We start from the raw sequence: 16657 nt of genomic DNA on the forward strand, positions 1-16657 counted from the left end.
CCCCCTCCCCCAGTGCTTCACTCTGAGCTCCCCTCACCCCGCATTTCAGAAGCCTGGATCCGCAGACAAAGTTACAGCCAAACAAGCAATAGCTATTTTAATGGCTCTGCATGTTGAAGTTTTTAGAACTTCCTTTACTCAAGGGAACTGCATTCTTCTAAGATTATATTATTACTTGGGCTGGCTGCCTCAGCAACACAGCCTCTCATTTCCCTTTTGGGTGGGAAAGTTTTTCTCCTTGTCCGTGGACTCTAATTATGATTTCAGCCTGAAGGGTGGATGGGAATGTTCTGAGCAGTCAAAAAAAGCATAGGCTAGCTAGCCATGCCTCGGGGTGAAGCAGGAGGACACGGTGGTTTAGCACCGCAGCATTTGAAATATGTGGCTGCATCTTCTCCCCACACAGTTCACTATGTCATAGATGTGCCTCTTCTGCATCCCTGTACCTAGCTTTAAAGCAGGAATGGGGGAACCTTTTAGCCTGAGGGCCACATTTCTTCATGAGCAACCTCCCATCTGTCAGTTGTGTGGGAGGCCTAAAGGAAAAGTGAGAGGGGCAATGGATACAGTAGCTACACCCCTCGCACACAAAAATTAATTTCTATAAACCTACACAAAACACGCTCCTTTCCATCTAGGCAAGCAAGAGTCACGCAAGGGCATTTTATAGTCTGACAAAAGCCCTCAAGGGTGGCCAAGTGAAGAGTGTGGCCTAGGCAGGAACATGGTCGCCTGGCAAGAGTTTTGAGGGTCACAGAGAAAAGCCCAGAGGCCTGAGATTCCCCAGCCCCATTTAAAGGAAACCCATTAATAATTTGCTGCTCTAATCTCCAGATTTTGTATGAATAAGGTATTTTCTCACACTCTCTGGTCTCCTAGTCTTTCCTGAAGCTACCTGATTATAAACCTATTGTTGGGGTAAAAAAAAAGTGCACTGTCATCTCTCCCCCTCTCTCCTTTGCAACCTTTCCCCACCTCTTGTTCTCTTTATCATGCATCTAAGCATGCCATACGATATGTATCAGATACAGCAAGTCTGCGCTTCCACATGCAGACAGAGTAAAGTCTGTAGTTTTTCTATCTTTCTAGACCACAAGACTGAACACTTGTGATAAAACAAAAGAGAGTCAAACCTAAAAATGGTGCTGAAAAATAACAGGTAACATTGAAATAATACCTTGCCTGGTTTGGTGTTTTGGTGGGACCCCTTCTGCAGGAGCGTGGGAAGTCTATTTGTTGAGTTATTCTAGTAAGACATTTGTCCACAGAACCAAGCCCAGCGCATAAATAGAGAGGAAGAAGAATGCCAAGGCAATGACAGCTGTAATCCAAAAGTGATTCAGTGGGCCATATGTGACCACTGTTGTGATAATGAGTAATCATTTGTTTTGTTTATTTGTTTATTGCATTTCTATCCCTCCTTTTTCTCCAAGGAACTCAAGGTGGCATACACTTCTCTACCCCCTTCTCATTTAATCCGCACAACCCTATGAGAGGCAGTGACTGGTCCAAGGTTTCCCAGTGAACTTCATGGCCAAGTGGGTGTTTGAACCCTGGTTTCCCAGGTCCTATTTGCTTGAGAGCTTTCTGCTTCTAGTCATATAATACCCAAGACACCGTATATACAAGTGTTAGGGGAAATGCAGTTTATCAACAAATGATAGGGTTTGCGGGCATTTCACGAAGCAACAACAAAATGTCTGCCCATCCGTATGTTGAAAACATGGTTACATTCCAAAATGCCCTAACAGACGGCCTAAAATGTCCTTGCTTAACAATGAGACCGGATATAAATGTTAGAAACGAATAAATCAACTGCATCCATTTATTCATTTTTGAATCTCAAAGGCACAGAAAAAGGTGGAGGGTCCCAGACAAACATTTGTTTTTCATAACCATCTGAGCTAGCCACTTTCCTCAGAATGCTGTTGCTGGCTGTCCTCACGATACCCCGTGTAAGATAGGAAATTCTTAATGATCCATCATAACCAAATAGGAACTGAGATACAGAGCCAATCTACTGCGTTTCCTAAAGTCACAAAGGGAGGTCTAAGACTGAACCAAGGTCTTTTGAATCCCTGCCCTGTTTCTTATCTACCAGACAATCGTTCCTTCCCTTTAATGTAAATGTCGTTTTCTTTTTTTACATTGTTTACAGTTGAGTACTGAAAAAGTGGCACAATGAGGGCAAGACCATCTAGCCCAGCATCCTGTCTCCAATAATGAGCAATGCTGCTTATAGTAAGTCACCGCCTAGTGGCTTGGACAACATCTAGTAAGCCTGCACACGGACTATACATTTAAAGCCTGTAACTTCCTCCCAAAGAAACTTGGGAACTATTTGTTAAGGGTGCTGGAAAATGTACTTCTGTAAGGCGTAAACTCAGCCACGAAATTAAAAGACGCCTGCTTCTTGGGAGAAAAGCAATGACAAACCTAGACAGCATCTTAAAAAGTAGAGACATCACCTTGCCAACAAAGGTCCGTATAGTAAAAGCTATGGTTTTCCCAGTAGTGATGTACGGAAGTGAGAGCTGGACCACAAAGAAGACTGATCACCGAAGAATTGATGCTTTTGAATTATGGTGCTGGAGGAGACTCTTGAGAGTCCCATGGACTGCAAGAAGATCAAACCTCTCCATTCTTAAGGAAATCAGCCCTGAGTGCTCACTGGAAGGACAGATCCTGAAGCTGAGGCTCCCATACTTTGGCCACCTCATGAGAAAAGAAGACTCCCTGGAAAAAACCCTGATATTGGGAAAGATGGAGGGCACAAGGAGAAGGGGACAACAGAGGACGAGGTGGTTGGACAGTGTTCTCGAAGCTACCAGCATGAGTTTGACCAAACTGCGGGAGGCAGTGGAAGACAGGAGTGCCTGGCGTGCTCTGGTCCATGGGGTCACGAAGAGTCAGACACGACTAAACGACTAAACAACAAGGCGTAAACTACCATTTCCATGATTCTTTATTTGTGGCGGAGGGTGCTTTTATTATTTGGGGGGGAGGGTGCTATAAATGACAAAAATTTGACCATGGACAAATATTCAAGTGGACTTTTTTTTGAGAACAGAGGCATGAATGGAAGCTCCTCAGAGTCCTCCCCTCAGCTCTGCAGGAGTCAATACCTACACATTTCATTTCAGAGCAGGCACCCCTGACCTGCTTCGTAACCATTATCATATCTTTAAATGACTTTTGTCTTTTATCCTTGCTGAACACAATCCAGTACATGAATAGTTGCAATAATAAAAAAAATTCCTTCCAGTAGCACCTTTAAGACCAACTAAGTTAGTTATTGGTATGAGCTTTCGTGAATAGTTGCAGTTAACCTTATTGATTTAAATGGGCTTGAACTTAAGTAACTCTGTTAATGCATATTGGGGCCACGTCTTTATAAGACCAACTAAAATGTCACAAAACAGTATGCAAGCTTTGGAGTTCTCCAGAATGCTTCATCAGGTTAAATGGTAAACAGAGCAATAATATGGATTTTGGAATTTTTCTTATGGGCCAACAAAGCTACCTGTATTTTTTTTTATTCTAAATGTGGACGCTACACATATTTAGTTGCTTATATGCACAATTTTAAAAAATAATACATGTTATTTGACGGCATCTTTTTTTATATCAAAACTGCTCAAATGCTTTTAGATGCTATTAATTGTTTTTAATGATTTTGGATACTTTTACTTTTAAAAAAATGTTTAAAATAAGCTTTTAAATGGTATTGTTTTATCACAAATGTATTTGCCACAAGCGACTTCTTTAGGAGGAAGGGTGTGAGCTAAATGTACAGTAATAAACCATCCATCCAACTGTTTGGTCTATCCCTGGTATCACGACATAAATACTGTATCAAGAAATACCGCCATCATTTTGTTTCATTGTTACAGCTTTAAATACTTGTTTAAATTTGTTTCATTGGCTTTAAACACCTGAAACAAATTTATTCTGGCCCAACTCTAGACCTCAAAGGCCTCTTGAAGGGTGACTACAACAAATACTAGTCAAACAAAGAGTATCTCAGTATTATATAACAGCACTGGAGTGCGTCTTTACAGGGGTTGATTTTACCGCATTCATTTGCCCAACTCCCGCCAGGGCAGTCTGTATGTTAAAACAGGTTTGTGGATCCCCGGCCAGATCAAGCCTTGAAGAACCAAATGGAAGCTCCATGCTACATGAAGAAAGGCCCATGCAACAGATGAAAAGGTAGTCCGCTCTAGCAGAAAGGATCATGTACTGGGGTGAATTGTTTCCAGCCTATGGTAAACAGAAATTACGCCATGTGAACCCTAGTCGAAACTAACTTGCCTTTGGATTTGTGCATTGCGCATAGAAGACCTCTGCTTTAGCCCAAGGTTCTGAAGTACACCTGGAGTTGGCAAAGCACTGTAAGTATCTACTAACCTTTCCCTCTCCTCCAAAGGTTTTTCCTCTCCCGGGCCCCTTACCACCTTAATCTCCAGAGCATAGAAAGTAAACCGAATGCCGCAGATCTGCAGCGTATCCTCACCAGAGTCAAATCACAACTCTTGCCCCTGCATCTTTATGATGCCATCTGTATGATGCTGGCAGAAATAACTGCGGTACTATAGAAAGGAAATTGCAGCATCTCCAATAATTTACACACCCTAGAGCCAGACTTTCTGCATCACCTTAGCAGATGATGAGACACACCAGCTGGGAAAACCTTATATTACACAAAACAACCCTATGTGTATTCACTTGGAAGGAACTCCCATCTTGTTCAACATTGCTTACTCCCTACTAATTATGGTTCGGACTGCAGCCCAAACCTTTCTAGTCCTTTTCAGATGAGATGCAGTTCTATGCATCCACAGTGGCCAAAGTTTCTAGGTATCACAGTATTCCCACACTCCAACTGATCCAGCCAGGGGATGCCTGCTCCTTTCATTCCTTCTTCAAGTGCCACTGCCTCTTTCTGGGTTTCAGAATCCCTGTATGGCTGGGAGAGGAAAGAGTTGCAAAGACGGGACGCCTCTGCTGCATGCTTTAAGTTTCTTTTAACGTCTGCACCAGTGTTCAAATGATGGGAGAAGAGATTAGCCCTCTCCTTTATGGCATCCGTGAGTCCCAGCCTCTTGTCTCCCTCCAATTTTAGCAAAGAGGACCGGCAGAAAAGGTAAAGCCACCCCCCTTATAATTCAAATCCTGAATTATATATGACTTGAGATTGCTTATCCCTTAAATACATGCTAATCATGTTTTGATAGTCACAAACTTGGGAAAGAAAAGTAGAATCTATTTCATGCCACTCTTGCAATACATACTTCTCAGAAGAGTCTAATTTGTATGACTGTGCAATCCTATAAATGAGTTCAATAGGGCTTTCTTCCAGGTAAGTGATAGGACCCTGAATCCAGATAATATGGGACCCTGAATCCAGAGATTCAAATGTACCTGGGAGTAAGGCCCCATGAACTCAATGGGGCTTACTACTGAATAAATATGTAAAAGTCTGTGTGTGTTTCTAACTATTCAGTTTTTCATTGCTCTTTTCTTGAGCCAGGCTCCTGCTTGCTCTCTTCTACAGTATTATAGAGTTATAGAAATAGCAGGAAATCAAATTAACATTTACCTGCATTTTCTACTTTTGTTTATTTTGCATTATTTGCATTCATTTTCAGTTGCTTTGTGACAATTATCATAATCAACAACAATAACATTAATTTTCATCATGATCATCCTCTTGTGGTTTTTTTTTTTAATCCTTCTTGAAAAGACTTTGATCAATTTAATATTAGGAAATGACAGAAAATCATGAACACAAGTGTCCAAACAGTTTATAACTGTAATTTACAAGTAAAATATTTAACCAAACTCTGCTCCCTGCACAATTATCCATTCATTCAACTGGAGAAACACTGGTTGTAATGGGGGCAGGCAGAGAACCCTTGTTCAATGAGATAAGGTACATTTACAGCGCCATGCTATGCATCTTTGCTTAGATTGAAGGTCATTCCACCAAGTTCAACAGGACTTACTCCTAGATATGTATAGGATCACATCTTAGCCAATCAAGTTACTCTGTGGGGAATTCTTCAGAACTCTGCAAACTTATTTTACCTATAGACTTCTGTACAGTGTGCTTAAAATAGCCAACTGTTTCTATATACCACTCACCTATCAAGCCCAAATATATTTTTTCTTATTCTTTTCATTGTTCCATGACTTCCAGCAGCTTGTTTTCTGGAAAGCCTGTTATTTATCTTTACTTACTGCAACAGAAGTCCTAACTAGAGGCATAATACATTACTACTAGTAGTAATAATAATATTTGTTTTGATCTTTAGATATTAATTAATTGTGAACGGGGCAGCTTCTCTCTCACAAAATAGCCTCGTTAGATCTGCAAATTAAACCCAGTCAAGTTTTGACAGGACAATCCACCATGCCGTTCATCCAGTAGCCGGACTCCCAACGCCTTCTCCCATAGCCAAGTGTCCCAAGCCCTTCTGCCAACGATATGGGGCCACCAGCCCGACCCAAACGAGGAGCAGAGCAGCTGTCGAACGAGCCTCCCTTACGGCACTTGCAAGTGGCGCTTAAGAAACCTTTCTCCCTTTGCGCCCCACTTGAACATCCCCCAAAGCCGGATCCCTATAAAGTCCTAAGAGTGGGAGGTTGGGGAGGGGGAGAGAAGAGATGGCGAATAACAGAAGTTATTTTTATTGTTATTGTTTCAAAAAAAAAACACAACTCGGTGCTGTCCGACAGAAGTGGCTTTCCTTTGACGCGCAACCCCTGCTGGGACATGGGTGGGAATGATCACCGGACTAGAGCTCCTTTTTTTGCTAAAGGGAAAACTGGTGGTGGCGATGCTGAGGGGCTGGCAGAGGCGCAGAAATCGGCCGGCTGGCATGTTCCTTCTAATCCGTCTGCAGGAATCCTCCCCGCACCACCACCCCCGGTCCAAGGCGGGATGAAATGTGCCGGATGAAGCTAAGCCCCCCCGGAGCAGCAGCTGCTGTGGCGGTGGGCGGGCGGGCGGACACACACACATCCCCCCCGAGCTTCCCTCTCCCCGCTTCTCGCTCTCTTACTCACCCAGGTCTCCAGCGCCGACGGATGCCACGGAAGGCTCCGGGCTCTCCTTCGCCTTGGGAAGCAGCAAGGAAGCCGCCGAGAAAGAGGAGTCCTCCTGGGGAGGGGTAGATCCCCGCGGCCCCGTCGTGGCGAAACGGGAGCGATCGGTGGTGGAGGGAGAGGAGGAAGGAGAGGAGGAGGAGGAAGAGGACGGGGAGGCGAGGGGGAAAGATCCCACAAAGAGATGCAGCCCCACGAGTAGGAGGAGGCAGAATTGATGGATCAGAAAAGTGCACGTTGCTGGCATGATGCTCGGGGCTTCACATGCCCGGTGGTGAATAATAATAATAATAATTAATAATAATAATTGCTGTAAGCACCATGCTCAGTGGGCGGGGAGGGAAAGGGAGCCGGAGCAAAGGAAAGGAGCCGCCTCTACTCTCGGAGTTCCCCGGGTCCGTGGCGAAGCCGCTGGATCAAGGGATTTCATCGTGGAGGCGCGGCTGATCTGGGAGGGAGAAGAGAGCAGCCCCAGCCGAGTGGCTCACAGCCGCATGCGAACTGCACGAAGCCTGAAAGTAAAAGCACACAAGGGCAAGGCTCCTCCTAGAAGCTGACATCACCGGGCGATGCTGCTCCCCTCCCTCCCTCCGTCCTCCGCCCCCAGCGCGCCGCCCGCCTTCATCTCCCCCACCCTTGCAGGCGGCTCGGGTGGTTCTCTCCACAGCCATGGTCCTAGCCGGAGATTCAAAAGGACAGAGGGCATCCGTAGACCAAACTTTTTTTCGGGGGGGGGGTGACAGGCGGGGTTTCCGGATTATCAAAATCATTAGGGAACTTCCACATCACCTAGAAAGCTGGTGTGGAGGAGCACAACAGGCCCAAGACCCTGGATATCTCCCCCCCCCCCAAAGCAAAAGCCTGAAAACAGGAAATTTTAACTTAGGACAGGAAGTTTCCTGCTGAACAGAAGCCCCATCACAGAATCTGCCCAGGCAATCAGTGGGGTGTAATGCTGACCCGGGGAATTTCCCCTGACCCTTCACACACACAAGTCTTGCATGGAGAGGGGTTTCCAGTAGCAGTCAGGAAAGCTGTTTGTTGTGGGGGGGGGGGTGTTCCTTAGTTCATGCAAAACGCAGGGATTGACCAATTTGTGGCATCTAGGCAATGTGGATTGCAAAGGGCAGGGTCTGGACAGGTAAGGACCCTGATATGTGGAAAGAGGACCTGTCAGAAGTTCACATGGTGATAAGCATTTTCAGGTGCTCTCCAGCATGGCAATGAAGCTGTTTTTTTCACTGTCTAATGTAAAACCTGCATTCGATTTATTTTTATAAATCAACCATAAATGCAAGACACATGCGTAAAGACACAGACGGCACAATTCTAGATAGCCATGGAAAAGCATTTTGTCAGCTCCTTCAGCCAAGTGACTGGCTGCAGTAAAAAAAACTTCCCCAAGCAGTTCTGGCTGAGTAAGTACATCCCTGCCCCAGACAGGTGCTGTAGCTGTCTAGGATTCCATCCAAAATCTTTATAAGCTAAAAACACATTGCATTACAAATTATGGCACTACATAAATGATTAAAGTGACCTTACAACATGCGTATATATTTTTTTAAAAAACTTCAAACTATTGATCTGCTTTTCATCAAATTTATACTCCTCATTCATTCCAGCAATAAATAAAACTTACTTCTGCTGGTAATTATTTATTGCCTGTCTTCTTTTATCCCAGACTTTTATTTCACAATTGTTCCATTCTGTTTTCTATCTCACATTTACAACATTAAGGGGAGGGGAGAGAGAGCAGGACTCTTGCCAGCTTGGGAGGAGAAAGAGGTGGTGGAGGTTACATTAGGGGAAGTCCTTATAGTTTAGTGGTAGAGTATCTGCTTTGCATGCAGGAGGGTCCCAGGTTCAATCCTTGCTATCTCCAGGTAGACAATCCTCATGAGCCAATGGACTGACTCTCCATGGTATTCTACTATCCTGCCCTATGCAGTGAGATTCCATTGCGAAGACACCATTACTATCATCCGCCATACCCAAGCTAAGAGATTTAGCTTGCTTATGTTTCTTTGTAGTAGTTGGTCATGCTACTAAGCAAGATGCATGGCAAAAACACAAAGTCGCTTGAAAAAAGCTTTAGGTGTTGCATCTAACTTTACAGTATTGTATTGGAAACCAATACAAGGTAAGCTGTGATATCTTTATAGCACTACTACTGTTGCTCCAGAATTACTTTACCTTATAGAGCTCACAGCAATAAAATAATTCTTGGCACTTGTATAGTGCTTGGAGAGCTTCACAGCTGTTATCTCAGTGATCCTTACATCAACTTACGATGGCTTGGCATTAAAATCCTTTCATTGCAAATGGAAACATGAGGCTGAGAGAACACCCAGCTGCCGATGGCCCCCTAATTTATGGATTGGCAAATCCAGTTTCCCACATTTCCACATCAGTTTAGATTTATTTTTATAGAAGTTCTCATGAAGAATTATCAGTAGTTTAGGAGATATTTCTCCTAATACGGTACACACATTTTTATATGTGGTTTTGCCCAATATTGCATTTTTGCATGTTGTGCACACTTTCCCCTAGTATATGTATTTATGTACAGTGGTACCTCGGGTTAAGTACTTAATTCATTCTGGAGGTCCGTTCTTAACCTGAAACTGTTCTTAACCTGAAGCACCACTTTAGCTAATGGGGCCTCCTGCTGCCGTCGGAGCACGATTTCTGTTCTCATCCTGAAGCAAAGTTCTTAACCTGAAGCACTATTTTTGGGTTAGCAGAGTGTGTAACCTGAAGCGTATGTATCCTGAGGTACCACTGTACACATTATTTGTGGTTGGAGGATTTTAAAACAAAATTTTGGAGGATAGGTATGTTTCAGTTTGCATATTGTTTTGGGAATGAGATAGGTTCCCCATTCATGAGAATTAAATCTATTTTCTCCCTCATCTTTACTCTAAATAATTCATTGCCAAGGTGGAACTGAAACAGGCTCATATTATTAACATCTGTGCTGCCCTAGATGCATGAATAATACTACAATCACTAGAAAACAATTCTAGTTTATTCCCATCTTTTATTTTGCATGGTCATCACTGCCAGGCATCGTAGCACCACAAAGTTTCTTTTTTTTAAGGTTAGCAGCCTACTTTAATACATGGCTTCTCAAAATTGGAATCATTTTCCAAGACTCGCCCCTAACCTTTTTACATTCTGCCTGCCATGTTGTCATTTTACCCTTGCAACCTGGATTACCACCTAAAATCACCCACCTGCAACAAGAACTTGAACTCTTTCCAAGACGACAAACCAGATAATGATTGAAAGGAAGAAACTGCATGGATGAATTGGCATACAATCAATCAATTGAACTGCATGTAGAGTTTTCAGGAGATAAGTAAATAGGTATTTTTGAGGTTACTGGCACAGGAGCATATAAGACTTCAATGTGCCAAACACACAGCCAATGAAAGCAATAATTTCAGAGAAATATGTATGTATATCCTTGAAGGGAAACGAACAAGAGAGAAGAATGAAGCAGATTTAAAGAGCAGGAATTCAAATAGCTTTTTATCATTGTAACTTCTTAAACATTTGTCATCCTATACCACTGTAGTATTCATTACTGAAAATAGCCAAGGAACTCCAAGTTTATCCTCTCAACAACTTTGTGAGGTAGGTTAGTTTGAGAAAGAGTGGCTAGTGCAAGATCACCCAGCCTTCCTTTCTGAGCAGGGATTTGAATCCAGATTTCCCAGGTCCTAATTCAAAACCTTAACCACTGGCTCCACCACACTGGTTTGGGCATTATGAAAGGCATATCACTATCTTGGAAAAGACCTTAGCTTTGGGACCAATGTAATCTACTTTTGAATTTATGCTTACATCCCAAACACAGAGCATCACTAGAAGGAAGTGATGTCACCTGTAGCACAAATGTGCTTTGAATGGTCCACATGATTAAGAAAACAACACTGCTCTATATTTGATGCAATCATTTCTTGCAAGCAGGATAACACAAATATCTTAAGCACAAAATTCTGCAACATACCATTCATCTCAGCTGAATAACTGTAGCATGAAATATGGTAGCAAAATCACCATTCCTCCCTTCTGCCATCAACATTTTGCTTCTGCATAGAACACATTCTGAAAAAGAAACAATGAACTGCCCTAAGATCTAAGGGAGGGGAAGTATATATTTCATTCATACATGTCACTTATTTGTTCTTTGCAATTTCTGGAAGATTAAGTTTAAATCAAAACACACCACTCACACACATTCGCAGTTGACAAGCATCAAACAAGTTTAATAGTTCTCCAGTGAAGACTCCAAATATGGAATAATGATAAAATTGGCAACTGAATTAATTAGACACAGTATCTTATTATCTTGCATGTGAGAGTGATTATTTAAGCAAGTGAAAAGTAAAAAGCAAGTAAAAGCAGAAGCCGAATTATTGGGCGGGGGTGGAATTACAGAGGTTTGTGTAGAATATTTTTGAATCAGCTGGCAAGACTGGCTTTTCTTCCATTAGAAGCAAAGTGGGAATGCAAATAAAGTGAGCTAATAAAATGAGGTGCTATTGCTGAGTTGTAGTGTGGGGGTGGGGGGGAAGCATAGCAAACGCTTCCAAGTTCAATCCCTGGAATATGCAAGTAGCGCTGTGAAAAGCTCCATCTCAAAATCCCATGGAGCAGCTGCCAGTCACTACAGACAATATTGTGCAAGAATTACTCAATAGTGAGATGTGGTATAAGGCAAATTCCTGTGTTTTTTCTCTATTCATTTTATTTAACATAATTTATATACCGTTTGATTGTAAACAAACCAACAAACCACCTCCAGGTGGTTTACAACAATATAAAACTAAACATTAAAAATTGTTGCTAAAAACAGGTATTATAAATATTCATAAGATTAAAATCAACAGCAGCTAAAAAGGTTAAAACATGTGATCATCTTTGTGTCTTGATAGGCTTGCTTAAACAAAAAATGTTTTTAGAAGTACAGTGGTACTTCGGGTTAAGTACTTAATTCGTTCTGGACGTCCATTCTTAACCTGAAACTGTTCTTAACCTGAAGCACCACTTTAGCTAATGGGGCCTCCTGCTGCTGCTGCACCTCCGGAGCACGATTTCTGTTCTCATCCTGAAGCAAAGTTCTTAACCCGAGGTACTATTTCTGGGTTAGCAGAGTCTGTAACCTGAAGCGTATGTAACCTGAAGCGTATGTAACCCGAGGTACCACTGTATTACGTGGCAGCTGCCAACAATGCCAGTTCTACAGATCAAAGTGGTCAAATAGGCGTATACTGTGTGAGGCAACCCAACTAGTGGTCATATGTTTATATACTAACACCTAGAACTTGGCCCAGTGGCAAATAGACAACCAGCGCAGATTTCTGAGGGGAGCTACATGCTTATAGGGTCATGTTCCTGTCAGCACTCATGCTGCAGCATTCTGCACTTACTGCCGCTTCCAGATCAATTCTCCCAGTTCCAGAGTCAGCAACAAGCTTAGAGCTCCTGAAAATAATCCATGGGTACCCACTAACTGAGTCAATTAATTCAGACCTGGAAATATACTTGCTGTTTAACGTTTTATTACAACTGCTGTTAATTTTTCACATCATAAAATAAGAGGTTGGTTTGGCGGCGGGGGCATGTTTCATGTTGTCCACCCTAAGCACCATGATACCGAATTCTGGTACTGCTCCAGTCTGAGTCCATGTAACACATGATTCCTCTTGATGACCTGTCTTCCACACAACCACCAGGTATCATTAAAACAGTAGATAAAAACGGTAGATAGTCACAGTAGCTGGGGGTGGGGTAGAGACTTAAGGGTCAGAAGCACTCAGCCATGTTAAAAAAAAATTGTCAAGAGGGTTTCTAAGTCAGCCTTGTAAATGTGCATACAAAAGTACAACAACAATGTTCTAGTAGCTGGCAGAAATGGAGCTCCATCCCTCCTCTAAAATCCCACTGCACTTCTATGCAGAATGTGGAGATGGGGGGCTTCCTTCCTCAGGCGGCCTGCTTGATCCAGAGAGAGGTTAGAGAGCACTCCTGCCAGCCTGCTTACTTGTCTGCATGCAGCTTATTGTTAATTCTGTGTTAATTTCTGTGCCCGATCACAACATGCAATCCTCATTTTAAGCTTTGATGGTTTACATTTTTAAAAAAATTGTCAGTTGCTGCATGGAACGTGTCTGATATGGGGCTGTCTGTTTCACACTACATGGATAAGAGGCACTACATATAGATTTAGCATTGGTTCTTTCTGGGCAGCTAAAGTTTGACAAAACTGTGTGTCCAAAGCTCAGTTGTCTAGCAACTCACCTGCTGAGTCTACCTATACTGAAGACTACTGTTGCTTCCCTTTTTCATTCTTCTGGTATCCTGTACCTATGGTTTTCTGAATTACATGCTAAGATATGGACATATTAGAATTAAGCGTGTCATATAAACAATCTACAACAAAACCAGAGAACTTTATAAAACTGTATTTTTTAAAGAAAAATTATGAACTGTGGAGTTATCGCACACTAACACCCCCAATGTTCTGGAAAAGCTGCAAAACTCTTTTTTTTGGGGGGGGGAATAGAAGAGAACAGAACAGAGTTTGGAAGCCAAGGCTTTAAAACTCCCCCCCCCACTCCCTCCTTTAATTGGAAGTTTCAGTATTCATTAAAATCGGTTCTAAAAGGGAAAGCCTTTTAATCAAGTGGTGTGTCTGTGGCCAGTGTTTTTAATTGGCTGGCAGATTGAATGGGCATGTTGCTTTCTCATTGGAACCGATTAACAAACTCTTCTCTGGTGATAAGAGAGGAATGGTGGTAGCGGTCCCGGGAGGCAAAATCTGTATTCTCTTCTGTGAGCTGAGTGGTCTCCATGCCAACTGTTGCAAGGGACGGTGTCACAACAAATCGCTCCTCCGGGGATGGCTTTCCCCTGAAAAACAAAAGGAACGCAGAACCTTCAGATGCCCCATTGTTTCCCAATACATCTGCAGCTGCACTCTTGAACTGTGTAAACAAAAATAGAAAAAAAGAGAAAGAGAAAAGGAATCCACTCTGCTATGCGCAAAGACACAGCACTTGAAGAAAGAATGCAAACTTTCCCTTATGACTTGAGGATTTGGCCAAAATTCATCATAGACTCTTTCCTTATGTAAGTTTTATTTTTAAATGGTCAGTGAAGGTTTTCCCCCTTAATACATACACTTGCGTCTCTTCGGTTACGGTATTTCCCAGTTGCTTCAAATGCTCCAGGCATATAAAACTGCACTAATGTTTGGTCCAATTAAATCTATACCTTATGGCTGAAGACCAGTTCATGTAAAATAATGCCTGCTCGTTTCCTTTTAGTGCTTTCCAGTTAGGATGTAACAATTCAAAGAATGAAAAGGCCCAGAAAATTCATCCTGCACTTCTGTTGTTTTTCAGTAAAATCGTAAAAGACTACTAAACACTTATTCAATGCCTTTTAAAATTATACTTTTATATTCTGAATGTGAATTTAAATGTACTAAAGACCAATCTCAACTGCATTCACATCTAATTTGCAGAAGCATCCTTCTTAAACTGTTGTAGGAAGTGCAGTAGCATTTAAACCCTTAATGTCATTAGGGCCTTTTGAATTACTAAAATGTGTAAAAATGCTTCCAACTAGGGCAGTTTTGCCATATAGAGGGAATGAGTAAATACAGCCCCTAAAAATACTTGTAACATATTCTTACTGCAAGAGGCACACATTATGGGAGTTTCCATGCCACCAGTTGTGGCCACAGAGTGATTACACCTTGAACTCACAAAAATGCTAGCAATTTTCTCAAAGTGAAAACTAGCTGCTAAGAGACTAACATTGACAAGGGTCAGATGCACACTTTGCTTTGAGTCTAATTAACATCTAATCCCATGAAAGACATCTCTTTGCGAGTGGTAAAGAATATGGTAAAGGCATGTTGTGGGGAGGGGAGTTAAGTTATTCATCCTCAATGAAATTCTGGACCACATCCGATGGTACTCTTGCTACCACTTTCCAGACAGCACTTCAAATTGCTATATTCTTCTAACTGCATAAGAAGTGCATTTTCCTAACAGCACATTGCAATTTGAATGCTTAGTCCCCAAACAGAAGCACTTCCTTAAGAGAAGATATCAAGATGCTTATCAACAAATGAGAAACTTTATATTTGTTGCATTATAAATTGATCATCTGGGGAGAAACACTCTACAAAGGAAGGTTGTTCCTTAGATGTACAGCACAGAGCAGCATGGGATATAGGAAAGGGGCTCCTGTAACAACTGTAGAGATGTGGGAGTTGGCAGGTTCAGATATTTAGGAAGAGTGCCTAATGTTGCACCTTCTGAAATGCCCTCTTCTACAAAATTACTAAAAGTTATTAAGATTGCTGTCCTCCTTTGTATCTAGTAGAAGTACCTGCTGACAGATGAACTCATGCAAAGTAGTGAAAATGAAAAGATAAACAAGGACTCCTATAGGAAGAAATATAAGGGATGTGGAAAATGGCAAGCAAAGAAAGGTAAGATATGTGTTAATCATCTATGATGCTCTTCTGTATTTCAAGAGACATGGTTTCTGATGGGTGGCAATTTCACGTTATGCTGTGGATATAGAGCAACTGCAATAATTCTTTGACAAAAACTGAAGGAAGCTGAAACTGAGTTTTTCAGGGTTAGAGAATGTAAGAACATATTTCTAGCATCCTAAACTTGTGTTCATTTAAAAAAATCCTTCCAGTAGCACCTTTAAGACCAACTAAGTTAGTTCTTGGTATGAGCTTTCGTGTGCAAGCACACTTCTTCAGAAGTGTATCTGAAGAAGTGTGCTTGCACACGAAAGCTCATACCAAGAACTAACTTAGTTGGTCTTAAAGGTGCTACTGGAAGGATTTTTTTATTTTGACTATGGCAGACCAACACGGCTACCTATCTGTAATTGTGTTCATTTGTTTTTTTTAAACCCTAATTGAAGGTTTCCCTCAGTTAGTTTGATTCTTACTATTTCATTGGTTTGTAAATTTATTTAAAATTAATATTGTATTTACCAGGACAGGTGGTAATAGGTAAGAGACTTTGCTTCTTTGCTCTATATGTCATCTGGTAAGTACACAGCTAGTGTTTACAACATGTGAAGCAGCAATAGCAAATACAACAAAAGAAGGAACACTTGGAAGGTCTGGGAAAGCGTAAAGCAGCAAATGACCATAGAGAAGGACCTATAGAGAAGAGTAGCCAATATGGTACCCACATCCCCAGATGTTCTTTAACTATAGTTTCCATCATCCATGACCATTGACCATGCTATCTGGTTGGGAGTCATTCGGTACCCCTGCCAGAGAAGCTAACTCAAAACAGCCAGGGAAGTTCAGAATTCTGTAAATGAGTGGTTTGGTCAGGGTGATTTCTGGCAAGAGAATGACTTGGAGGGAAAGGGTTAAAAAGTTCCCCACTCACAAAAAACCCCCACTATAGCCTCAGTGGCTGCATTTTGTAGAAAAAAAGTTATGTACAATGATCACAGAATGATGCTGTGTGTGATATGTAATTCTACT

The 16657-nt window shown here is 42.0% G+C and overlaps 2 protein-coding genes across 7 annotated transcripts in view; both read right to left on the reverse strand.

Moving 5' to 3' along the window:
- HEG1 (heart development protein with EGF like domains 1) overlaps positions 1 to 7695 on the reverse strand; it is a 56410-nt gene extending 48715 nt beyond the window's left edge. For both annotated transcript variants that reach the window (XM_081005419.1, XM_081005418.1), the window contains exon 1: positions 7072 to 7695. In XM_081005419.1, the coding sequence (XP_080861545.1) occupies positions 7072 to 7357 (286 nt within the window). In that variant the 5' untranslated portion in view covers positions 7358 to 7695. The remainder of the gene's footprint in view (positions 1 to 7071) is intronic.
- Positions 7696 to 12663: 4968 nt separating this feature from the next.
- SLC12A8 (solute carrier family 12 member 8) overlaps positions 12664 to 16657 on the reverse strand; it is a 70610-nt gene continuing 66616 nt past the window's right edge. For 4 of the 5 annotated variants that reach the window (XM_081006863.1, XM_081006864.1, XM_081006865.1 and 1 more), the window contains one exon: positions 12664 to 14031. In XM_081006863.1, the coding sequence (XP_080862989.1) occupies positions 13866 to 14031 (166 nt within the window). In that variant the 3' untranslated portion in view covers positions 12664 to 13865. The remainder of the gene's footprint in view (positions 14032 to 16657) is intronic. The other variant, XR_013986734.1, reaches the window with a different exon arrangement.

Source organism: Podarcis pityusensis (assembly GCF_964106645.2).
Source record: "Podarcis pityusensis genome assembly, chromosome: 1".
In the NCBI taxonomy this organism is placed as follows: Eukaryota; Metazoa; Chordata; class Lepidosauria; order Squamata; family Lacertidae; genus Podarcis; species Podarcis pityusensis.